This window comes from Stegodyphus dumicola, chromosome 5 (assembly GCF_044657685.1).
Source record: "Stegodyphus dumicola isolate Sdum_Otavi_A_Nest chromosome 5, ASM4465768v1".
NCBI classification, from domain to species: Eukaryota; Metazoa; Arthropoda; class Arachnida; order Araneae; family Eresidae; genus Stegodyphus; species Stegodyphus dumicola.
Window position 1 is genome coordinate 212,903,930 of NC_140772.1, and position 26,665 is coordinate 212,930,594.

At 33.6% G+C, this 26,665-nt stretch overlaps 2 protein-coding genes across 6 annotated transcripts in view; one reads left to right on the forward strand and one right to left on the reverse strand.

Moving 5' to 3' along the window:
* The window catches only part of LOC118184643 (uncharacterized), a 343,022-nt gene that overhangs the window by 254,978 nt on the left and 61,379 nt on the right, over positions 1-26,665 (reverse strand). The gene's annotated exons all lie outside the window — the stretch shown is intronic.
* LOC118184641 (tyrosine-protein phosphatase 10D-like) overlaps positions 1-26,665 on the forward strand; it is a 222,332-nt gene that overhangs the window by 88,612 nt on the left and 107,055 nt on the right. For all 3 annotated transcript variants that reach the window (XR_004757464.2, XR_004757465.2, XM_035354344.2), the window contains exon 2: positions 24,586-24,835. Coding sequence is in view for 1 of the 3 variants with exons in the window: in XM_035354344.2 (XP_035210235.1) it covers positions 24,586-24,835 (250 nt within the window). In the remaining 2 variants the exon portion in view is untranslated. The remainder of the gene's footprint in view (positions 1-24,585; positions 24,836-26,665) is intronic.

Genomic DNA, 26,665 nt, shown 5'->3' on the forward strand with positions numbered 1-26,665 from the left:
AGTCCCCTTGGGAGATTGTTTTAACAGAAAAGCGGGATTTTCATATTCTGTCCCCACCAGGATGCTGTCGTTCAAAACTGAGATAAATCTCCGGCAGATATCTTTCAAATGCTTTGTCGTAACGGAATAATTAAATTCAATTTGTAAAACTTAGAAGTACTACATCCCAGGGTCGTTTACTGTGCTTGTTGAGATCTCTAAGCACAGAGACCCGACTTCTTGAGAAAGCACCATGAACCGGGTTCCTAGTTAAGATCCTTCCAATGCTTGGAGCACAGACAGCCCCTGGGTTTCAGCGAACAACTTTCCCTTGGGGTTATTCTCTGAACCCGACAGGAAATATCAGTTCAACTCGGCGGACACTGTCAGAGGGTGCTCATTCAGCGAAGTACACGAACATTGGGTTCGAATATTCTTCCACCTATATTTGAATATTTGTGTTAGAGTATTTCTATTTGAATATTCTTGTTAAGGTTGCAAGGTATATGTCCCGCCTTCTTAGCATGCCTTCGTAGTGCAGTAGTCTGCATGCTGGGCGCGTATTCCAGAGGTCCGTTGTTCGATTCCCGACGAGGACCTTGCTCATTTCTCATCACTCCTGCTTCCAAAATACCTAATGTCTCTACAGTGTTGAAAAAGCCTTCTTTCCCAGAATCGGGCTGAAGCTAGTCAGATTTCTGGCCAGTTCTGAACTGCTTCTTCCGCCTTATACGGAGTTTAACCTAAAGGATGAAACTCCACGGAGAAGTAGGTATAAAGTTTAGTTTAGTTTAATTATAGCAAAGCACTCGACAGCTATCTGCCTTAGAGGAGGTATGCCTTCGCGGAGGACTTTCTAAGGAAATTTGGCTCGTATACAGTTACACATGGGCAAACCATCTCGAAAACGCCCATGCAGCCCGCTCGTTCGCCGGGATTCGAGCCCCCGGACCGAACTACCAGTGTTCAGCGACATTTCTTCTCGGCCGCCGTTGAGCCGTTAGTTATGGAATTGGGCATTTAAAACTGTTATAATTTCAGTTTAATAAAATTTATTTCGCAGAACCTGGTCTTCAATTAACAGACCACTCTCAGTATCCTTTATTTTATTGCGCAATATCCTGATTTGGTAATTAATGCAATAATAAGATTTAAATTAATGACCTAAGCTCAGATCAGCCGACAGCAGGGGGGAAAAAGTTTCTAGGAATCGAGAAATGTTGTGACATTATATTGTTTATATCTTTTTAATTAATCTTATGATGACGGCTTCTAACAAAACGCATTTTGAAACGAGCTTTAGGTGGAATATTTCTCAACTCTTTCTAAAATCTAAAACAACAGGAAAGCGGCTTTTTTTTCCCTGTTTTTATCATTCATCTTGAGTTATTGATTTGTGGATACGGAAATTTTTCTGGGTTCTCCACCCAATGCATACCTTCCTAAAACAATACACATGACACAACAATAAACTTCTTCACCTTCGTAATCGGTTGCATTCGTGATTGCCAACACCCAATACAAGCCGAGCAAGGTCGGCACATACAAATACTTTAGTCAGAACAGTAGCCCCAGCTATACTGAAAAGAACCGGAGTCCGTATCTTGAAGCGTATACTTCATCGGCCATGAAAGAACTGATAGAATTAAATTACCATATCGTACAATAACACCTATGATTTGCATTTTGAATTATGTTCCTCATGCGGTCAAAAATGAACTTCGGCGGATATTTATATCTTATTAATTAATATGGGTCATTGCCATCTAAAGAAATATTGTTGACGTAACTTAGACCTAAAAATACAATGCCTGCCTATTTAACTGTTTTGTATTTTTTCAAGTATTAATCACGATAGTAGAGCACGAAATATATTATTGTAAACGCAATAAATTCAAGATTCTATTCAATTCTGGTTAAATACTGTTAGTTAATTATAAGGTATTTATCCCGCCTTCTTAGCATGCATTTGTGGTGTAATGCCCAGCACACTCGGCACGTATTCGAGAGATCCGAGGTTCGAGTCCTGGCGACGGCATTGCTCATTTTTCATTTCTCCTGCATCGAAATAACCTAATGTTTCTACAGTAGCACCCGAACTAAAAAGTGATGAATGACGATTCTGCACCATCAGGATTTGGCAACTGTATCCCCTAATCCCCAGTCGCCCTTTAAAAGGGGGAGTATATAAGGTTATTTCTCGCACCATCTTAGCAGGCCTTTGTAATTTAAAAGCCAGCATACTCGATGGGTATTCGAGAGGCCCAAGGTTCGTGTCTCGGCGAGGGCATTACTCATTTTTCATTTCTTTTGCTTCCAAAAAAATCGTAATGACTCTACAAATACATCGGTAGGATCGTATTTGATCCTTTGAAAAAATGCAAGACGATTTATCCAAATTTTAGTGAAAATTAACGGAAAAGTCCTTCAGAAACAATTAATTACATGTATAAATATTTAATAAACAAATGCAGATTTTTCTTATTTGGAAGTGCATTTAGAGATTGCTCACAAATGTATGAAGTTTGAAGAAGGACCTCACATGATACTGATTTTGAATGTAAACATGTACTGCATGGAATTAATTACGAAGAACCTAGACTTACTATTTTTTAAGTATAGGAAAGCAAAAAAAAAAAAAAAATCGAAGAATCCGAGACAATGATTAACCCAGGAAGCTGTCGAACATTGTAAATAAGTAGCGTATTATAAATGCATAACATTAACTACTACTTTCAACCTGAGTACACTTATTCAAAGAAAATGCTTTTTAATCAAAGATCCGTACTCTGTTTTTTGGTTGAATTTTGCAATGTTTAAATAAATAATAAAATGCAATGAGCTTTCAAGACTTCTAAATAGTTTAACGACCTACACTGTTTCCATTTTGTGCATAGATTAACGCTTTGCTCCACTGAAGTCTGGTTCAAGATTCATATTGTCTGCGCCATGTTAAATGGGCTCTCTTGTGTGCAGCAGAGAGCGAGATGCGAACAGCTGGTGCGCTATCTCAGGAAACCCCCAGGCAACTGTAGACCATGAAACTCTGTGTTCCAACAGCATTTTAAGATGGAAGTGTCAAGCTGCATCAGTCCTGTATCGTCTCACTGAAAGTATCTATGTACTTATATTCCTAGAGGAAATACAGCATTGCTAAAGAATGTTAAGCAATTTCTTAGTGTAAACATCCCTCAGTTTGCTAGAAAATTGAGAAGCAGAAAGAAATAAGACGTAGTTCAGACTAATGCCCCGCGAAGCAAGTAATTTCGTATGAGGTCATGTGAGAACGTACTACAGCCGGAATGGTAAAACTCTATTTCATACTTTTGTGAGTTCGCTTTTGACTAAACGATAGTTAGACTTCACCCACGTGGAATTAATCAAATATGTTACATTTTCAGAACTTTCTCTAAAATATCCATGAGTTCATAAAAATATATCGCAATGTGAAAATGGCTAGGCATCCACATGATTCATACTGATGTTAGCTACAAGATCTGCGCAATGTACCGTGCACAATAGAACAAAATCGTTACAGGCGACAAATCGTTAGTCCATCAAGCTGCTTTCACCTCCCCCCTTTCTTTAAGCTGTAATGGGTGTCTTTCTGTTTTACCTCAGAGGAAGACAACTACATGTTTGAAAGACATTGTGCAGACTTGCATAAACACATTTGCAGAAGTCCTTTGCAATCTTTGATTCCTTTATGCTTTCAGAAAGGTGAACACATTTGTTTGGGCGCGTCGGGGTCAATTGTTTCATTAATTTTCAGAGCATGGCAGCCGCTCGAAGGTCGACACTAGTTAAAGGGACTCCAAAGGATTCTTAGACCTGTGTAATGTTCTGTTCTTTGTGTATTTATGATCGCTGTTTAGTATGGCCACTGTCGACTCTATTTAGGTCAGCGACTCACAAATGGCTATGACATGAGACAACACAATTATTTATCAGGTAAATCTCTTTCTAAACAATAGATTGTTTGAAAAGAAATGGAATGGACTTTTATGTTGGGAAGAAATGAATGCTAAATGAAGAATCATTCCGAAAGACGTATAAAACGAAAACTCATAGATTTCTTTGAAATTTTAGCTATAATAAATGAAGGTTAAAATGAAATTTAACGTAATACTTCACATGTCTTTTAGCTTCTCTTCTAAAATTTTATAGCATATAGCTTGATAATAACTAAATTAAGAATCAGTTTTTCAATTGCTTTTTAAATTCCTACTATTAGCTCACACTCTCCCTATATATCTTGTTCAAACTTTTAATCGTTAATAAAATACTTTTTATATAGCGACTCAAGTTGAAATACATTTTTTTGAACTTGTAGTGGATGGCATTTGATGTTAATACAGTTTTTCCACATATTAAATTCAATTACTACTTATTTATTCCTGTTTATCGGAACTAAAGGTATGCTGGTTTTAAATATATTAAAAGATTTACAAATAATGACCTTTAGATATATATTACCCGGGTATAATTCAATAATAATAATATACAATAAAATAAATAATATATTCGGATATATTCTTTACATATTTATATTTTATATATTATATATATTAATATAATATTTTATATATTTATGTGTATTTTATTTATTAATTATATTTTATATACTTTATATTTAACAAACATTCTCTATTCGTAAAAAGCAAATTAAAGTTAATAAATTTAAATGAAATTTAATTCAAACAAATAAATGATTCATTACCGTTGCGAACTAATCTACAATATCATTTAAATTCTGAGAGCATATGTAAATCAAGTGCAAGTATCAAAATCCATTAATAAATATAAAATTCCAAAAATTATTTAATCTTAAAAAATTATTTATAAAAATGCATAAGTGAATGATTGTTGAGCAGGCAGGAGACAGACTTATCAAGGGGAACTGTTAATTAATCATTTATTTGTTTGCATTAAATTTCATTTAAATTTATTAACTTTAATTTGTTTACGAATAGAGAATGTTTGTTAAATTATATATTTTATATATATTCGGGTATTTTATATAAAATCATATATTATTTATTACATATATATATATTACCCGGGTAATATTGAATATATGATTAATTTTATATATAAAAAGATACGCTGTTTTTAAATATATTATAAGACCTACAAGTAATGACCAGTTATTTGGAATTCTGACGTATAATTCATAGAGAATGTAACTGAAATTTTTCTTTCTTGACCTAAGTAGGAATTGACTTTTAAAAAAATATATATATATTACTTGTTACAAAGAAGCATAGTACAGTATCAAATATATATGAGAAGTTCTTTATTAGATCGAAGGCAAATTTTAAATAATTTTCCTGTATATTATTGGCGCATGATAATTTTGAAATTAGATTTCAAATTCTTAGAAAATGCCAAATGGTCCCACCAGTCTCAGATGATACGAGACTTTGCCTGCGAACTTGTAGTTTTTAAATATCTTTTCTGTACTAAATATATTAAATGTAAAATATGAATAAAAATCTTAGAAGAGTATTTTCTATGTAATATAATCTTTTCATTGTTACAATATCTAGCAAATTAGATATCAGTGCGTTAGTAGTTAGCGGAGGAAAAAGTGCGTAGTTCATTCTTTCAGATATTTTTAACAAAGTGGGCAAACTACATTTGGCGTTATTATCGTTTATAACAAACATGGGTATTTTCCGTTTCGCCGGCGCTAATCTCGCCAAGCAGACTTTGTTGGCGACAACATATAGTATACACATAAAAAATGTTAACAAGCGTTAGTTCTAAGAATTTTTTATTTTGAAGGCATAAAAATTTTAATATGGTTTATAATTTTATAAAAAGCCAATAAATAAAGACAATAAATTTATAAAAAGACATTAATTTAAGAATTTACTGTGCTATCATTTGTCAACATCCTGATTCGCCGGTTCGTATCACGTGACCCCAAGTGATCTCACGTAAACTACGCTACAAAAATATAATTCTCTCAGAAATTATCTACATTAATTTCAAGTTAAATCTTAATTTGGAATGCAAGTTTAAATGCAAGAATTATTTCAATTCGTAGGAATAGCTTATTCAAAAATTATGTAAAACAGCAGTGCTTTACTTCGCTAGTGCATTCTCATTAGAATAGATGAATTTAACACTTAATTTTGTCTTTTATATATTTTCACCTTTGGGTGAGCGGTGTGATTGCATCCTAATTGACTTAATTACCGCCAATGGCCTAGGAACATAAAATTAAACTATCTGGTAAAAATTATACGTAATTGTATGCCAGTATTAAAAGAAACAATGAATCTGGTAAGAAATGGCTGCGACTTGTTTTTCAAATGAGGCGTAAAAGGTTACCAGCGAAGATACTCAGTTTGCATCAGTTGTACCATTATTGGCGACTTTATCGTTTGCGCCAGCAAAACGGAAAAGTACCCAAACATGCCAAACTTCAAAACGCGCCGATATATGAATTCACATTATCTTGGAAAATTTTGAATAAAAAACTCTACATTTTTGTAGGTATGTCTAGAAATACGTCTACTTTAAGGTGCTGGTAAAATTTTTGTAGGTTATAATTGATTTTTGTTTCGAAAACTTTATCAGAATTACTAAAAAATACAAATTAAAAAAAAAATCAGAAAAGAGCTGCGAAATTTATTTATACTGAACCTAAATTTCGAATTGTGAAAAAAGAAATCAGCAATGTTTAGTAAAAAATAAGAGATATTAATAAATATATACCAAATTCACTTGACACTGGAGAGCTAAAATTTTGAGAGGCAATTTTTTAAAAACTATTTGTGAGATTTTTACAAAATTTAGGCATTTTTGCATTATTTGTGTTGCAAGATTGTAATATGGAAAAAAATTGCTATTTAATTTCAAAAATTTCGCGTTTTATCAAAATGTCTGTGTTGGATTGGATTGGATATTCAATTATGGCAAAGCACACGAGGGCTATCTGCTTAAAGAGAGGGATGCCTTCGTGGAGGACTGTCTAAGGGAACTGGCTCGTATACATGTTACACATGGGGAAAACCACAAAAACGCCCATGCAGCCAGCCCATTTGCGGGATTCGAACCTCGGACCGAACTACCAGTATTCAGCGTCTTTACTGCTCGGCCGCTGGTGGGCTAAAATGCCTGTGTTCGAACAATGGGTACGTATCTAATATATAACCGAAGTCGCACTTTTGGGACATGAAAAATGGAAATTAAATTTCGTCAATCGACACAGTAGGAATCGGAGATATCGAACTTCCTCCCCCCTTTTTTTTTACAAGATATACCTAAGACATATGGGCTTAACTAACTAAGAATTAGAGCTTCACCAAATTTTACCGTAGCTGATTTATAGGTGTTTTAATTTGTATCATACCACCATACAAAATCGCTTGGGTCCCATTAAAGAAGTTAATATGTTTTTAGAAATATCATAAAAGTCTTCTTATTCTGCTAATAACGCTTAGTGAGCAAGATGTGATTAATTTTCCAATCTGTCAAGGAATATGACAGCTCTTATTTTACGATGATGCACATGTGCTTTTAAGATAATGAAATGGCTTTTAACTTTTTGAAAGTTCACTTTGAAGTACACTGTGACGTTCATTCAAGTAGGCTAAAGGGCAAGGCCTTTGCAAGATGCGCAAATGTGACGAAGGACGTTTGAGCGGAAATAGCAATACCGCCTTCGGACGATACTCTGGTTGGTGTTTTTGGAAAAAAAAAATCGCAACTGTGACAGACATAGAATCGTCCCTCTTTCCACTGCAACTTCAATAGTTTCAACTATTATAATACAACATATTTTGGTTGGTGTATTTGGGAAAAAAATGTGCAGTGGTAGAACACCTAGAATAATCCTTTCCACTGCAACTTCCACTGCAGCCTCAGTATTTTCAACTGGGGAATTTATATTCAACTGATTTTAAACTTTGGTGTTTTTTTTTATTTTTTATTTTATTTTTTTTTTTTTTTTTCATTTTTCGAATAATCCGTGTGGTTTTAAAATATTTCAAACACTTTATTTTTTTTTATTTATGACTAGTTCTGTTTACGTAATTTTCTGTAATGGTATATTATGTGCAGTAATACTGTTGTATTTCGTTAACGATTTTCTAAATGAATAATCGAATGGTTGCAAAAATTTTACATTTATGAAAGCGTCATGGACACATTGCAGTCAGCAACAAACCCAAATATCTACGATATCAGTCAAAGTCTTATGAGAAAATGAAGAGCCATCGCCCACTCCTCCCCCCGCAAAAAAAATCTTATTACGAACTACATAAGAAACTAAAAAATTCGTAATATTAATATTGAAAAACCACATCCTAGGAAGTTCTAAAGTTCGTTTCGCATTAGTTTGCAGAGTTTAAACTAGCTAGCTACATGGGGTTTCAAGAGATTTTCCCCGTGTCTAATAAAAATACGAACCATTTGCACTTTAACTCCTTTTGAATCCACTCCTTCATCTAAGCAAATAGCCCGTGATAATATTCCATAATTATTTGCATTCACATTACTTTGCTGCCTCAGTAAGTAGACTATTTTATTTCCGCTCATCGAGGTCAGTTTAACATTAGTGAAAAGGAAAAAAAAATGTAGCAATGTGTTATAGTACTAGCGGGCTGCAGCCAAACCAAAATTTATGAGTTCTATATACATCTGAAAAGAAAATGCATAAAAGCATTTCAGTGTGAATAAAATCAGTTCATTCTTTCAAAGATCCAACCAGTTTGTAAATACTTTTCTTGCTGCCAAAATAGGAAACAAAAACTTTTGACACTTCAGGTTAAATATGTATAACGTCACGATTTAAATTTAATGTAATATAACAAATTTTTTTCAATATCAATAAAAGAATTAACGTGGTAATAACGTATCCTGTCAATTAATTATCCTAACCTGAAACCAAAAAGTTGCGAACAGTAGCTACTTACTTGAAATGCTGACATTAACGGAAAATTTTTGACATAGCAATGACGTCACATGCAATCGCCTACTCTCTTCAAATTCAGAATATGATCGTGTGTAATAAATAATAAGTTTAATGTTTTACAATGTTAATTTTATTCCATATTTTGTAAAACATACAATTTTTTTGATTAAATAGCTCTACGATTTGAAAGCGAGCATTGGCAACACTTTTCGAAATAAACCACTTGATTTCCAGCTCGCGAGACTGTTGCCACTCGGAAAATTGAGTGCGAAAATTACTGTTTTCGGAGTTTTTAATTAATCTCGGCTAATTAAAGTCGTACGGAGATGGGAACAGTCGAAATGGCTTCCCAAGAATTTATGAAATCGGGAATAATATATTTAATGTTTGTCAATGCTATTTTTATTTCCTATTTTGTAAAACTTAGAAATTTTTATTAACGAATTCTACGATTTGAAAGCGAGCAGTGGCGACACTCGAAATTAAGTAGATTTTTATCTCCAGTTCACGTGACTATTGCCAGTCGAAAAATTGAGGGCGAAAATTAGCGTTTTTAGGAGTTTTTAATTAATATTTCCGCTAATTATAGTCGTACGAAAATGAGAATGGTCGAAGTAGCTTCCCACAAATTTTTGGAATTCGTTGGTACCTCTCTCGAAGTTCAACTCGCGGCCGTTCCAGAGGAGGTAATGCCACAAACAAGCACAGACGCGGACAAATTTTAATAGCAAAGATCGCCGAAGTAAGTGCATGGACGCAGTAATATTTTTTACCCATTCTAACAAATGTGGCTTTTGTGTCGATATTGTTCGAAGTTTCGCTTAGGAAGTTTCATTCTGTATTATGTAACCGTTGCCGATGATTGCAAAGTTGCGGGATGTGCTTCCTCTTGACAGTGAAAAAGGGTCAACGCATTTTTACAATGATCAGAAAACAGCTGCTATTGGAGGCAGTAATTGAGCATTGTGTTTTGAGATCTGCCAGAACTAAAGAAAAGTGTATAGAAAAGGTATTTTGACCTGAATTCATGAACTGTTTATCGAATGAAACACCCTTCGGAGAGACATAGCGGTTGAAGGATCAGAAAAATGTGCAAATATGAATAATTCATCGTAAATATTGAAAAAAAAATGAAAAATTGAACACTTATTTGAAATTATTTCTAAACAGTAAAAAAGATGTGGGTGGAGATTCATATTAGTATTACAAAAGACTCTTAAATCCGCGTATTAAATGCATTGTCGGTTTGAGCGTTTGGATATCGATGATCTGCATTCTTCAACTTAGTCAGTATTCTGTCCAGGAGAATCTTAAAGAATTCCCTTTCTGTTCATAAACCGTGACATGTGCTAAATCGTGTCAAAGATGCTATAGTACGTACTTTTAAATTTTAGCCCAAAAGTGTTAGTGCTCTTAAAATGAGATTTTGCGTCGAATTTCTGTAAATGCGTCGTTGCGCTTTGCATTCGAGTCTGTTGCCATTCGGCAAAATGTAAGTTGTTTATCTTTCAAACTGAAACTCTGTGCGGTGGATTAACAAGCTAAGCTATACGAAACCTAGATGCCGCAGTTCGTAAGAATATTCATTTCTTACTTTTGAAACGGATTGATTTAAATAATAAAAATGCATTTAATTTATGATCTATCTAATTAAAAATGATCAATATTTTCATAAAATGACGCTATATATTATTTATTTCATATTTTGTAAACCTTTAATGAAATTTTGTTTCACAAACTAAACGATTTGAAAGCGAGAAGTGGCAACACTCTACGGAATAAAATATTTTTACTTCCAGCACGCGAGGCTGTCTGTCAGAAACTCTAAAAATGTGATGTTTTCAAAGGTTTTCTGATTTTGCTGTTGAATCGAATGTGGCGTAAGTGTGATGTGCGTAATAATTAATAAAGTTAACACACAAAAACGTTAATAATAAAAAGGCAAAAAGTTTTGTAAGGCATCTTACTAAGAAAACTGAACATTGCGAACAGAGTGAAAAAAATATAAAAATTTTATTCCACCTCATAACAGTGGACTGATAATTCTAAACATATTTTGATTTAAAAATTTTTCTGATTTTGCTGTTGAATGCATATGGCGTAAGTGCGAAAAAAACGATGCTTAATAATAAAGCTAAAAAGAGTTTTTAAAAATGGTTAGCAGGAGTTAGTACAAGAGCAGACTGCTGCGAGCACAGCGAGAGTATAGAAAACTAACAAATTCTTTTGTGTGACCGGATCTGAAATCTTTCTTCATATTTTTTTTTCCAGCCCAAAAGATCGTTAGTCCAGAAAGATTATTAGTCTCGAAATGGCATTTTGCGTCCAATCACTAAAATTGTTGAATCACTTTTCACATTGTTGTCACCAAATATTATCGTCCTGTGTTATATTTAAAGAATTTAAATAATGAATAATCTGCATGAATGTATGTTTCTCGCATTATGAAAATCAACGGTACCTAGAGCCATCAAATTTTGAATAACGTAACCCTCCACCCGAAAATAGGCACATGGAAGCCTGAATTTTTAATTTAGAATTTTTTTTATTTCCTGTTTCATATTTTGCAAAACTTTAACAAATTTTTGATTAAAAAGGCTCAACGATTTCAAAGCGAACAGTGGCAACATTGTAGGGAATAACACATTTTTATCTCAAGCGGGCGAGAATTTCTATCGAAAATTCTAAAGAAATGCTTTTTTGAAATATTTTTAGCCCAAATGCTGTCGAAACGAGTACATGTGTCTGTAGATTGAAAGGCGCTCATATGGGAGTTAATATAAAATCTGAACACTGTCAGTTTTTTTTTTTTTTTTTTTTGTGTGTGTGTGTGCTTATGAGTAAGTTCTCAAAGCGTTTTAATGACTAAAAATAGGGAAGAGAGAGTTTATCATTTAATTAGAGCATTAGGAATCAGGAAAATAAATCATTATCATTTTATTGTAAATTGAACTAGCATTGTAATATAAATTGAACTTTTACTCAATTTTTATCTTGTGTTCATATGCGATGTATGTTTTATCTTTTAGTTTTTCTAATGCAATTCATAAATTGCATAAAACATATAATTCTTATAACGTATTATTTGTCTAACACATGATTATGGAAATAAAATTAATTGGCGAAAACAAAAACCTTTCTTTATTCTCCAAATTTAATTCAACAATTATTTAGGATTGGTCTACTTCCCATTTTTTCCCCGCTTGGGGATAAGAAAATACTCAAAATAAGTACTCTCATTTTTTTAAGATTAATTAATTTATCATTTAAATTTATATTTGCAAAAGTGTCACTAAACTTCGCAAGCACTTTGAAAATATATGACTTCAAAGAGGAATAAAATTGCACAATTAGTTTAGTGAGTTTTCTGTCCTTTGTTTAACTAAAAGAACTGTATCTGCAAAGCATAATGAGAAAAGTAGCTAAATTATAACTTTTGTCTATTTTCGCCTCTTACATATCTCGGCTACTTTCAAAGTACAAAAACTTCCTCTTTGTTATCAAATAAATTTGCGTTAAAAAGTTCTTCCTCGAAATGCTGTAGTTAAGACCAGACGAATGATAAACAAGGCGGCAACGTCAAAGTGACTGAATTTCCTGAAGAGATTTTTTAGCTTTATTTTTATTTTTTTGCAGACAGTTAATTTAACTGGAAAGATAAAAATAGTAGTTTCCCAGCAAATTCTCTGCTGATTGTTTGAAAACGCTTTAAAGGTGACTTTAAAACTTCAGTAGTCGAATTTTAGTTTTACAGCAGTTTAAGTATAACAGGCATTTTATACAATTTGTTAATTAGAATATAGTTTACATCTTGCAACTCTTCTTTTTAAGTGAATTGGAATAATTAGGTAGAGTCTTATATATGATTAGGTAATTTTTATCATTTCAATTTGCACAGCAATTTTTATTTTTATTTTTATTTTTATTATTATTATTATTATTTTTTTTTTTTTTTTTTTTTTGCTACATGCAATATTTATATTGTTTTCTGTGCTAAGCTTTTGTGCATTCGCCTGCGTAAATACAGTTTTATGATACTGTAAACTATGTGCGTAAAAATGTTATTTAAGTAAACAATTCCGTCAATTTTTTTTTTTTTTTTCATTTGAAATCACACAAAGTTTCAAGCCATTCAACTTTTATTTGGAATTTTTAAGAAGCTAAATCTAAATAAGCCTAAATTAAAGCATCCGTCAATTCAGTCATAAGATATGAAATGTTCATTTACTTCATCATCAACTACCGCTGCTCATCATGGGGATTCCATTCGATATCTGCATTATTTAAGTCTTTAGGATTCACTGTTCCACGAATAATTTCCCCCCCCCCTCCGACAATTTATGAATGCCGCACTTTAACTTACAGGTGATAGTACAATTTTGATGGAGAGCATCCAAGTTGACAGGTCCGAGGGTCCCCTACTACCAACCTCTCGAGACGACTTTCGGCTCGCCCCATATGTAGAGTGCCACCATGCCACACGGACACTATACATTTACAAACATTCATGCCATTTCCATGATTCGAACCCGGGCCTTTCGGCACGGCAGTCAGCGACGTTAACCGCTATACCAGTTAGGCAACTTTGGAAGACTTTATAGTTTGAAAGAATTTGTAGTATAATGTAGTTTAGGTTTTAATTTCTTTCCAGGCCTTAATTGTGAATCCACAGACGGAAGAGTGGTGTATTTTCTGTGGTCTTTGGAGTCAAGGTTATTTTCCTCTTCCATCATCTATCCATTTGCTTCATTCTGTAAACCTTTCATATTTTCTCTTTTTTCCTTTATTTTTCTTTCTGCCTATCCCCCTCCACCCACGTCTTGTCGCATTAAGTGACTTAACTTGGTTGTACTATTTATTATTGCCGTTCGATCCCAGGTAATTATTCTGCTTTCATTAGATGGTAGCATGAATACCTTATATATATCAGTCAAAAACTACCAAAATCTGGCCTCGACGAAACATATATTAATAGCTGTATATATATTTTTTTCATGTTTATATTTCTGCTTATGATTTGGCCTAATGCTAAGAATTCGCAAAGTCGCATAACACGTTAAGCATTTCGGGTATTGCCTAGGGCGGCTGGCTCGGAAGGAAAAAAATCGTTAAAAATTATAAAATAAATAAAATATGTTACATATGTTTAGCATTAGTTTCACATGCATCTTCTATTTATCGGATTGTAGAGTCATTATTTTTTTTTTCGTCCACTATAAAATGACGTACTACTTTTCAAATTGTGGCCACCAAATATTAGAGCCCTGCTTTATATTTAAAGAAATTAAATAATCAAGAATCTACATGAATGTATGTATGTTTCTGGCACTGTGAAAAAACGACCGTGCCTGGAGACATCAAATTTTGAGTACTACAAAAATTTTGAGTAGTCCCTCACTCAAATATGGGCATGGGGAAGCCCAAATTTGGAATTTGGAATTTGCTATATATTTGATACTTTCTAAATCTTTAACGAATTTTTGATTAAGAAACTCAACAATTTCAAAGCGAGCAATGGCAACACTGTACGAAAAAAAAAATTATCTTCAGGCGCGAGACTGTGTGTCAGAAATTCTAAAGACATGCTTTCTTAAAAATATTTTGTGATATTGCTGTTGAATTAATTTTATGGTTTAAGTGCGAAGAACATGATAAATAAAGGTTCTAGAGACGTTAGGATTTTTTGAAAGCAGGAAAGATGAAAAATGAACAACCCCTTTGAGCCACTGACCTCTCAATTACGCTCTGAGCGTGCAGACCACTGCATCTCGAAGGCACGCTAAGAAGGCGGGATAAATACCTTATATACTCCACCTTTTAAAGCGCGTCTGGGGTTTTTAAGGACCCAATCGCCAAATTCTGGGTGTAAAGATCTTCATCTACGACCCATTTAGTTCGGGCGCAACTGCAGAGACACTATGAGTTTTTGAAAGCATGAAACATAAAAAATGAACAACACCTTCGCCGGGAATCGAACCACGGATCTCTCAATTACGCGCTGAGCGTGCAGACTACTACACCCCGAAGGCACACTAAGAAAGCGGAAGAAATATCTTATAAGGTAACACACAAAACGTTAAAAAAGCCGCTTTGGGCGTAATATAAAATCTGAAAACATTCAGCCTTTTTTCTTTCATACTGTCTTTTAATAGATTTTCTATACTTAGCCTTCTAACTCAGGCTCTTTACTTTTCAAAGATGTCAATGTCTGCCGATCGCTTTTCAAGGATTTTTAAGACACCGACTAATCCAAGAATACTAATCGTGTTTTACTACAGACGATTATTTTACCATGAATAACCATTCATGCTTCAGTAACTGAAAATTCTTACCGTCCTTTCACTTTTTAACTGGTTCAGTAGCTATTCAGTAAAGCTTGTAAACGATTCCAAAGCAAATGGACCGGAAACTGTGGTCTCTTACGCTTCGTTTTACCGATGGTATTGTGGTTAATTATTTGCTTGATATTGCAGAAATAGTACATGGTGAGATTTATTTTACTCAAATAAGCATTTTGTTATGATAATATAGCATTTCAAAGTAATCGTATAGCAGGAATGATTATCTAACAAATCTGAAATTAAAATTATTAACCCAAAGGAGAGTTTGTCCAGAATGGCTATTAGTGTCAAAATGGGACTTTGCGTTGCATCACTGTAAAAGGCTGCATCACTTTTGAAATTGTTGCCACCGAATATTATTATATTCGGTATTATATTTAAAGCAATTAAATAATGAAGGATTTGCATGAATGTATGTATGTTTCTCCCACTGTGAAAAAACAACCGTACCTAGAGCCATAAAATTTTGAAAAACGTACTCCTTTATCCAAATACGGACACCTGGAAGCCCGAATTTTGAATTTCGAATTTGGTTTATTGTGTATTTCATATTCTGTAACACTTTAACAAATTTCTGGTTAAAAAACGCAACGATTTCAAAAAGGGCAATGGCAACACTGTACAGGAAAAAAAAAAAATTCTTGTCAAAACTACTCATGACCAAACGCTTTATTTTTCGAAAAATATAAAATCTGAGCGAAATTAAAACTTTCGCAAATGTTAAAAAAGAAACAAATTTAATGAAATGTGCATGCATACCATCCACGTATATTAAGTTAGTAAATGCTGTACAGAATGTAATTCCGATTTGTATGCCCATGGATACATACGACATGGAATATTTACTTCTTGTAAGCATTATGTTTGTTTGTTTTGTTTTATTTACATAATACTTTGACTGAAGCTCATAAAAAATTTTTTTATTAATGTTGTCTTATCTTTTCATAGCGCACTCCTGTTTTAAAAACTGATAAGCTTTTACTTCTGTCCCTGTGTATGTTCCTTTCAATAAAGCTCACCAAAAACTCTTTAAGGTTTATCCTAAGTTGCTGACAGTTATTTTTAGTTAAAGCCACTGTCCTATCCCTCTTAATATCAGCTTACAATTTCCTGCCAGAACGTGTTTTCAAAATCGCGGTTAAATGCAAATGAAGGAGGAGAAAGTATTTAAAGTTGAAGTTCTACTGACTTCGTTCGAGAGCCAGAGATTATGACCCGCGCGCGTTCGCCTGTTGGCTATACTCTCTAAAGCTATTTCTACGCTCGGCCGTACCTTAGGCCCTTGATAGCTTCGCTGTTTACTTAACGTTAAGGGGCCAACTCTTGTAGAATTTTTATAGTTTCGAATATATCTTTTTAGTTAAGTTTGTAGAGACATTAGGTATTTTGGAAGGAGAAAAGATAAAAAATATGCGATGCTTTCACAGGGAATCGAACCACGGACCTCTGGAATACGTGACCAGCTTGCAGACCACCACACCACGAAGGCATGCCAAGAAGGTGGGAGAAATACCTTATGTGCTCCCCCTTTTAAAGGGCGACTGGGGTTTCTAGGGGACCCAATCGCCAAATCCTGATTGTGGAGAGTCATCATCCACCACCCTTTTAGTTCAGGCGCCACTTGTAGAGATATTAGGTACTTCTTGAAAGCAGGCAAAATGAAAAATAGGCAACGCCTTCGCCGGGAATCGAACCACGCACCTCTGTAATACGCGCCCAGCACGAAGGCATGCTAAGAAGGTGGGAGAAATACCTTAGTATTTAAGCTTTATTTCTTAGTATTCCTGAGTTCAAGCCCAAATGGAGGCTTCGCTGTAAATTCCGAGAAGGAGTCAACTGTTAAATTCTTATTTTAAGAAATAAAGGGTATTTAACCCTTCCTGAGTTCTGTTCTCTGTCTACTGAACTAAAACGATTATTCGCTCGAACTAAACCAATTCTCAAGGTCCCACACATTTAGCTGTAAGTTATAGGGTGGAACATTAAAATTCCTTAGATTAATAATATTATACACTTTGTGCAATCAGTTTCAAATGTGGCATAAAATAATGAACACCTATTATGTTGTACTACTATGTACGAGCCAATGCTTGTGTTTATCTTCTCCGTTTTTTATTTGTTGTTGTTCTATTTTATTATAATTATGTAGTTTTATTATAATTATACAGTTTTATAGATTTTTTTAAATGATATGAGCTCTAGAATTGCTTAAATTACAAAAATTGAAATTTTTAGACATCTGTTACGAGAATACTAATATTTAGACAAAAGATAACTATGCTATCAAAGAAATGAAGACTCAAATCTTTAAAAATATGTAACTAAAGGTAGTAATTAAGTAATCGCAATAATGAGCCTGAAAGAGTTCTATCTAGTGACAAACTTCCCTAGTAATAACAACAACAATAATAGTAATAATAATAATAATAATAACATTTATGTAAAAACAAGCCTACAAATTGGAGAAAAATAGATAAGTTGCAGTACCTTTGAAAGGGACAAAATAAGTATTTTAAAGAATTTTCTAGGAACTCGTAAACAAGTCACAGTGGGTGTTTCAAAAAAAATTAAATATTTAAAAAAATAACTGATAAAGATATATTGACGAGACAGTGAAATTTACATCGAATATACTTATTCGATTCATTATATGAATAATTTTTATAAAGCATTTTGTGTGGAAAACACTATATGGTTCTTTTGTAATTGATTACGTTGTACAGTCATTAAGGTGGTTGTTTTGGTTGGTTGATTGAGACTACGGCAAAGCACACTATCTGCCTAAGGTAAGCGTGCCTTCGTGAAGGATTTTTAAGCGAAACTGGCTCGTACACACGTTACATATGGAGAAAACCACGAAAGCGCCCATGCAGCTATCCCGTTCGCGGGATTCGACCTCGGACCGAATTACCAGTGTTCAGCGATTTTACCGCGGGTGGGCCATTAGGGTGTTTGATGCTGGAGAAGTGAAAAATAAAAATAAGCAATGCCCTCGCCGGGGCTTGAACCTTGAACCTCTCGAATGCGAGTCAAGCGCGCTTCCAGTTATAGCACGAAGGCATGCAGAAAGAAAGTAGAGAATACCTTTTTTATATATATAAAAATAGGTAATGTAAAATAGTTGCTTAATACAAATATATCGACTAATTTTTTAGTAAACAATAAGTCTGAATAAAATATTTTACCTGAAACATAAACCTAAATATATCTTTATACGCTGTATAATGACTGACTTTTTACGGCTTGTCTAGAATTCAGTTCATTAGTATAGATGAGATAAATGTAATGTCCGCCACGGATAATAATGTGATTTCTCTATTGTTTTCAGTGGTGGTTCAATATAAAGCATTATGACGAGCAAGCATCACAATCAGTCATTGTTTAGTTTTATGTTGTTACGTTTAAATTCAGTATTGTTATAGATTGCTAGCGTTCGAAATTAATTACCTACTTACAGGTATTTCAGAAACGATTTTAGATAGATCTAAGTTACTTCTATACGCCTCATGTTGCCGTTAAATGCAAAGCAAATCGTTCTGTTCCTAGTTGTCTGACATTTCGTATTTGGTGTGATTACATGGCGTTGGTATGCGCCCCAAGGCACCGTTACGTAGCGTTTTCACGCGTCCTTGATCAGTAACTCATCATTCGATCTCATTTGCTGTCATTACCTACCTAGCGACATTCGAAGAGTGTAATGACTGTCTTTCTACAAATAAACTTAACATCGCGTGAGATGAAAAAACAGCTACACCTCTCTCTTTTCAGCTGTTGGGCATATGATTCCTCGAATCCCTCGCGGCTGTTTGCACAAACAGCATTTAACTTTTGCTTATTTTTGGAACTCGCGATCATGCAAATAAGTTTAACGACAAGAACGAGTCGGGTAGACATTCTTACAAGAAAATGAATGACCTAGATGACAGAAGCAGAATCTATCACTTTCTTTTTTTGATGGAAATGCTTTTCTGTAGCTTGTGTAATTCGCATTCTTGCGTGAGAATTCGTCTAATTCGCGTGCTTCATGCAGAGAAACAATTGAAAAAAGTAATTGCTTTGATTTAACTTGATTATTATATTTTCGCTGTGGCAACATCCTTTAAACGGACAGTTCTTTTAACCTGTCCAGCACGCAGTAAAATACTGAACAGAGTTGAATATTGCAATAACAAAAAATCACATTTTAAATTGTCATGTTGCTAAAAATGCAGCTCATTTCTGTCAAATATTTCTGTATAATACATAAGTTTACATTTAAAATATCGTTTATGGATTAAGGGTATAAAATACAAAAAAATTCTACGCTGTTAATGGCTGTTATAAGACATGTGTTAAAATAAAGATATGCTGTGAATTATAGTAGTGGGTCGTTATGCAATTTTAGCTTTCTTGCATAAAACCTTTTCCAGGGGACTGGAACATCTATATCCCATATGTTCATTATTTTCAGTGTACCTGAAGAAATTTCAGTAAATTGTGGAGATTTAAAATTTAATCTTTAATATGGAGTAGGAAGTGTAAGACCCCGTTGATTTGTTTTTCTGCTCTTTCCTGTAAAATTAGCTGACTAAATGGCCTTAATACATAAAAAACTGGTCTTTATAGAACCACATGAAAAGGTAAAAGTTGCCGGATGGCGGGGTGAACGGTTTTACTCGGTTGTGCGGTATTAATGAGAGAGGTTATTTGTTTGTGAAGTACAATAATACAACAGACAAAAACCTGAGTCGCTGATATTAAACTCATGGTAGTCTGTTATCTTATTCTTAACTTTCTTCACAACAGAACTTATTATGAATATACTTTGTCTTATGGGAAATACTTCTTAATTAAGATTCGATAAAGTATGAATATTCATAATACTTTATCATACACGTTGTTCCAAGCAATTTTTAATTTTCAGGGAGAGTAGCGTCATGGAGTATAGTGCGGCTCTCGAAAGAACTATACTTGATATTCATTTATTGGATCACTTAAAAATATTTTTCTGCTTGAAAAATTACTAGTCTCAACACTTCTGGAAAAAGAATCTTTCACACTTCTGAAATGACTGTCATCATAGAAAGCACAGTACGTGCCGCTTTAGTGTAATCGCCTTTTTTAAGTTCAAAAGGGAAATTTGCCTAGAAGGGTTATTAATTTCGATTTGGCATTTTGCGTTGCCCACTATAAAACGGCGTTTCTCTTTTCAAATTGTACCCTCCAAATATTAGAATTCTGCGTTATATTTAAAGAAATTAAATAATGAAGAAACTGAATGAATGTATGTGTCTTTCTCACACTGTGATAAAACAACGGTACCTAGAAACATCAAATTCTGAATAACGTAGTCCTCCACTCGAATTTGGGCACCTAGAAACCCAAATTTGGAATTTGTTTTATTATCTGCTTCACAGATTCCGAAACTTTAACGAATTTTAGATTAACAAACTCAACGATTTCAAAGCGAGCAATGGCAACACTGTACGGGTGGGGGAAAGTATTATATCCAGCGCTCGAAGATGTGCATCGGAAATTCTTAAGTATGCTGTTTTTAAATGCTTTGTGACATTACTGTTTAATTGAAATTTATGGTTCTGTGCGAAGAACATGATTTTTAATAAATAAAGGTAACAAACAAAACGTTAAAAAATATAAAATATAGTAATAAGTATATAAATGTAAAATTGTAATATAAAATCTGAAAGCTTTCGGATTTTTTTTTTTTAAATTGATTATTGCGAGTCAAACGATGATGTCCAGCAAAAGGAGGAGTGGCCCGTAGAGTCGTTTTAAGTTCGAAACCACGTTACATATACAAACAACCATGAAATTACTCAGGCGGCTAGCTCGTTCATCTGGATTAGAAACCTGGACCGAAGTATAAGTATTTAGCGACTTTACCACTCGGTCACTGGTTGGCGAATGTTGTCGTTTGGGTAGTGTTCTCAAAATGGCGATGTCCCTCACGTTTCCGCACAAATACATGGAAAATGTATCATTTATTATGATAAACACTTCGGTTAACGTTATCAAAATATTGAGGAATACATTTTTCAAACTGAAGTAAAATCGCCAAAGAAGGTAAAAGGCCATGGTAAAATTTAGGCTTGGACGTACTTAAACCTCTTTTAAATTGTTGATAATTCTACAACTATAACATGCAGGTTAACTGAAAGCATAACACCCTTAACCGGAAGATAAGAACAACATAATTCAATTATTTTTAAAGCAAAAAATGCACAGTTTACAAACATATAAGAATAAAGAAATTGAGATCACGAGGCTGAGTAACATAGTGGATATATATATATATATATATATATATGTATGTATATGTATATACATATATATAACTATGTAAATATATATATATATATATATACATAGTTTTGGTGCGGCCGATTGCAACCAAAAAGTGAGATGCACATCTACATGCAATAGCAGTCCCACATACAAAATTTCAACGTTGTGAGGCTACTCGTTCTTGAGTTATGCGAGAAGTTTACGTACGTACGTACAGACGTCACGAAAATATCTCTTCTGAATCCATTTTAAATCAGTTTTATAATTCGTTTGGGAGAGAGAGGCCTTTATTCGGTCTTTACGTAGAGATGTCATACAAAAACATCGTTAAATTGCATTCGATAGCGGTGAAAATGGATATTTTCGTTGAAATATGGTACCCGGAATTTTTTCGTGATTACAATACTTCCTTTACAAGGAAGTAAAAATGAATACATATGCATATTTTTGAGCACACAAACATCAAAAACCAGATGGAACGCATTTACCCCAGTGAGAATTCAAGAGGGAAGTAAATGTCCTATGTTGAGAATTTCAACAAAACAAAAGGAATAAAAATATATTAGCAACACCATAAAAGTAATTCGCACTTTTAGCTACCGATTTACGGTAAAAAAGCATCAGAAACGCTAAACAAATTCGCAGCTTTAGGTTAGGACACGTTCGCTTTGTCGCTGGTTGTAGACTGGCTGAGAGAACATTGCGAAATTGGCGAGAAACCTTTGGTCAAAGTCTAGTATTCGAATGGGACAGACTCGCGCATTTATAATAGACGCGTTTCTCTCTCGAATTATTTGATTTTGCTATGAGACATACACGACCCATTAGGCGCTAAAGGATTAATGTTATCTATTAGTTAATGTCGTCCAAAAATAGTCCTGAACAAATGTGACCACATTAATTTTCGTCTACTAAATGATATTACACTGACAGCATTGATATTATTGTGATAGCAAACAACCTAACATACTCAATGTGAAGCGATTTTATGAAATTTTTTTAATTATTGGTCAGATCAACGGTTTGTTTGGTTGGCTAATTGCTAATTGATTAATATTATATCCTATATTTTGAAACTGCAATACAGTAATGATCATGAAAATTTACATTTGTAACAGAATATTTACATTTGCAACAGGATATTATCATTACATCACTTAAGCCTCACGACTTTCACAAAATAAATGCCATTGCAGAGCAAAGCATATTTTTGGGGGGGATTGGGAGGAGTAATACAGTCTGGTGTATTTCATAAAACGACTGTGTGAGAATTGATATTATTATTAGGTTTATATTCATTATTTCCATCTCTTTTCGAGTTTCGTAGTAAGAAGTAAGAAGTCTTTCAAAAATTCCAAAGTAAAAGTTATGGCCTAAATAATTTTAGGAAATACGTTTTCGATGCGTTTAGTGTCAGCTCTACTAAAAATAAATAGTTTTTTAAAGGAATAAATTTTAACGTATCTTGATTTATTTGCTATTAAATTCATACAAGAATTCGAATATTGGTAATAATATTAAGAAACTTTATTCGTCATAGGCATTAATTTTAATAGAATAACAACATGAAATCATTATTATTAGCTGAAATAGCGTTTGGTATTATTTTCTTCGAAATATTATCAAAAATGTACAGCGTACATTTTTTTAATGTTTTCTTTTCTTTAAAGTTCGCGATATGGCAATTATAATCTAAAAATAAATACATAATGAAGGTATTCACTCACATCAGGAGCAGAATTTTGCCATTAAAAATCAATTAGGAAGAAAGTTTCCTTCTCTTCCAGCATTTTTTATCGAGTGGCGAAGAATACTTTATGAAACTCTTTAAAATATTCTTTGCAGAAAACTTGAGAGAAAATTTCTTTTCAATAACAAACTTTATATTTTGTAGTCTGTTTTGTTCAGGTTTACGTATTTTCCTGATTGTTCTGCACTTATGCATTAAAATGATTAAATATACTAAGAATATTTCTTTATTTAGAAAGTTTAGGTTTGGTTTATTTAATTACGTCAAAACACTCGTGGGCTATCTGCTTAAGGGAAAGGATATTTTCGTTGAGAACTTTCGTAGAGAAAATAGCTCATATATACGTCACATATAAGAAAAAACCACGAAAACGCCCATGCAGCCAGCCCTTTCGCCGTGATTCGAACTCCGAACCAAACTACTTGTGTTCAGCGACTTTTACCGCTCGGCCGATGGTGAGCCAGAAGAGTTAGGCGAAAACACTGAAATTAAATAAGGTATTATCACAGTGCATTGGCTTTCATTAAAAACGATGTCACTGTATTACTTATTGTGACTTTAACTTGAACAAATAATTCATATTAAAGCATTAGTTAAGTGTTCTAATGTTAGAAATAATTAAATTTTCACTTTTATAGCGTCTATTAGCTCAGACTCTAAAGTTTCAAAATACTGTATTTTCAACTTCAAGCATTTTGTATTTCATCATCTTAAAATAGGATATTCTCATTTAAACATCTGTGCATACTTTTATTCTAAATCATTGAAACTGTTAAAAAGTTTAAAATTCTACAAAAATTAAGGAGCAGCTTAGATTCTACTTTTAAACGTAACGTACCGTTTTTCCATTTTCATAGAAATTTTAAGAGGATTTTTTGGGGGGAAAGGCGTAATTGTTTTGAAATCATAGAAACTGTTAATATTTTAAAACTGATTTCCTCTAAAACTTGGTCAATTAACTTCAACTAATTATTATAATTTGAATAATAAATTCAAGTAGAAAGTATTTCTTGATGGGACAGCCATATAATCTTTGCAAATTTTCTGAAATTATTAAAATATTTAGAAGATACTTATTCATATTAGAACCATTTGCAAGTGATAAAACCTGAGAAGTTAAATTGATATTCAAATGTCACGTCACTAACCTATCAAAAGACTCCCTCGAATTCAGGAAATCGTAAAAGTTTTCTCTCTTCGTGATATTTCCGGCTTTTTACGTGAATTTTACGTGAGTTTTACGTAAATTTTGCGTGATATTTCCGGCTGTCATTCATATATATATATATATATTTTTCTTTCAGATATGTTCCTGTGCCGAGTTGAAATTCCGGATTCCCTTGGAAGTGGCATCTTCCGGTGAGGGTATCTACCGGGTCTCTTATGGCCTATCCAACGGATTCCCTGCCTCAAACTTCACTGTCGATTCATCCCTCATCAATCAACTCATCACCATCAACGACGTCCTTCCAGGCACAGAATACGCATTCCATTTATATTTCTCCAATGCCACTGTACAGAACGAGCTCGTGTGGTCCTCAAATCTGCCAACAAGTAAGATAATATTTGCTTCTGCTTTGCTGTTTCGCGTATCGGGCGAGCAGCTGTGTAAAGAACGGTGGAAAATTATCTATAAACAGAAAGACGGCTGTTAACTGTTGCTTCTTTATTTTCTTTGTAATATTTGAGTTGCATTTTGTGCTTAATATTATTGTTTTGATATTTTAAGTGAGCGCGTTTATACGCTTTTATCTAGTTCTGAAAATCATTAAATTAATCCCGAATACATAAAGCAGCTTACCAGTAGCCACCTATAACGATTCAATGATTCTAGAGTAATTATAAAAAAGTGTATAATAAAGGATGAAAGAAAATTGCTGACAGTTTTACACTGTAATCTGAACATTAATGATAATCTTGAAGTGAGTGAAGAAGTGTCTATGTATAGACACATAGGAATAAGAATCTATGGCTTTTGGAGTAATCCTGGATCGTTAGAAACTTGGTACATAAGGAGCTACAACAGCGTTAGAAAAGGCATCAACCGAGTATGACACAGCTGTGTCTTTTTGGCTAATAATGTTTTTATATATGAAAAAAAGCACTTGTAAGCTTTCACGGTCACAGTTAACTCATCAGTTTAAGGCATTTTGGCATAGTGTAATTATTCAATTATTCCACACTGTAATTATTAAAGTATTTAGAAATTTAAAAAAAGGAAGGGGAAAAAAACTTCCACGAATGCATCTGTGTTTATTAAACGCCCTTGCAGAATGTGTTCAATACCCGTTTAATAAATATTCCCGTTTAATAAAATTCGAATCCCGGAGACGACGTGGATGGTTGTAAATGTATAGTGTCTGTGCGGCATGGGGACATTCAAAATATGTGGCGAGCTGGAAGTCCTCTCGAGAGGTTGGTGACAGGGGAAGAGGAGTGAGAGACCCTCGAGCCGTCACTCCGGTGTGCTCTCCTTCAAAATTAGGGGTGAAAGCGAGCAGCGTAGTACGTAGTAGTAGTGCCCGCAGCTCTTGCTGTGGTACAAGTGAGTACAAGTACAATTGGGTACCTTAAGGTAAAATAACACGCCGAACAAATATTAATTTAGATGTCAAACAACAACAACAAAGAAAAAAAAACAGCGTTGTATTTGCAAATTTTCACAGGTGTAGTTTCGAAGGTTTTACCGAATCATTATCCTCAGCTGCCAAAGTGCACTTTGAAAGTATTGATAAAGTGCACTTTGGCAGCTGCGGTGATGGTTCGCTAAAACCATCGAAACTACTCCTGTGAAAATTTGCAAATACTATAACACTGATTTTTGTTGTTTGACTTCTAAATTATTATTAGTTGGTATCTTGTCTGAATGACACTGAAGATTAATATAATTGCATTTATTTATTTAGCAATTTTAAAACATTCAAATGAGTTAAAAATCATAAACAGTCTTGTGATTACTTTTTTAATGCGTACTTATATAAATGTGACGTTTCGTCCTATTACTATTTTGCAATTCAAGACTTAATTCCAAATTTTGATATTTTCCACAAACTTACGCTTTATATTCTTTCTCCTAAAACAGGAGATTAATATATAGTGAGGAAAAGAATAATAAAATTCTTTTGTTGAACGGAAATATATGTATTAAGATGATTATAATTTGCACGCTTTATTAAAGCCATACCGACACGTATGCTCTCAGGCATTACGAAAGAAAATGCACACTGCTGATTAGTTTAAAGTAGCCAATAAAATCATTATTTTCTGTGTGAATAGGTTCAATAATGTAAGTAAATCATAGATATTAAACTTATATTAAAGCAAAAAAAATCAACAATAGCACATTTTTAAGATGTATTGTGCTGCCATCTATTGCACCTCTTT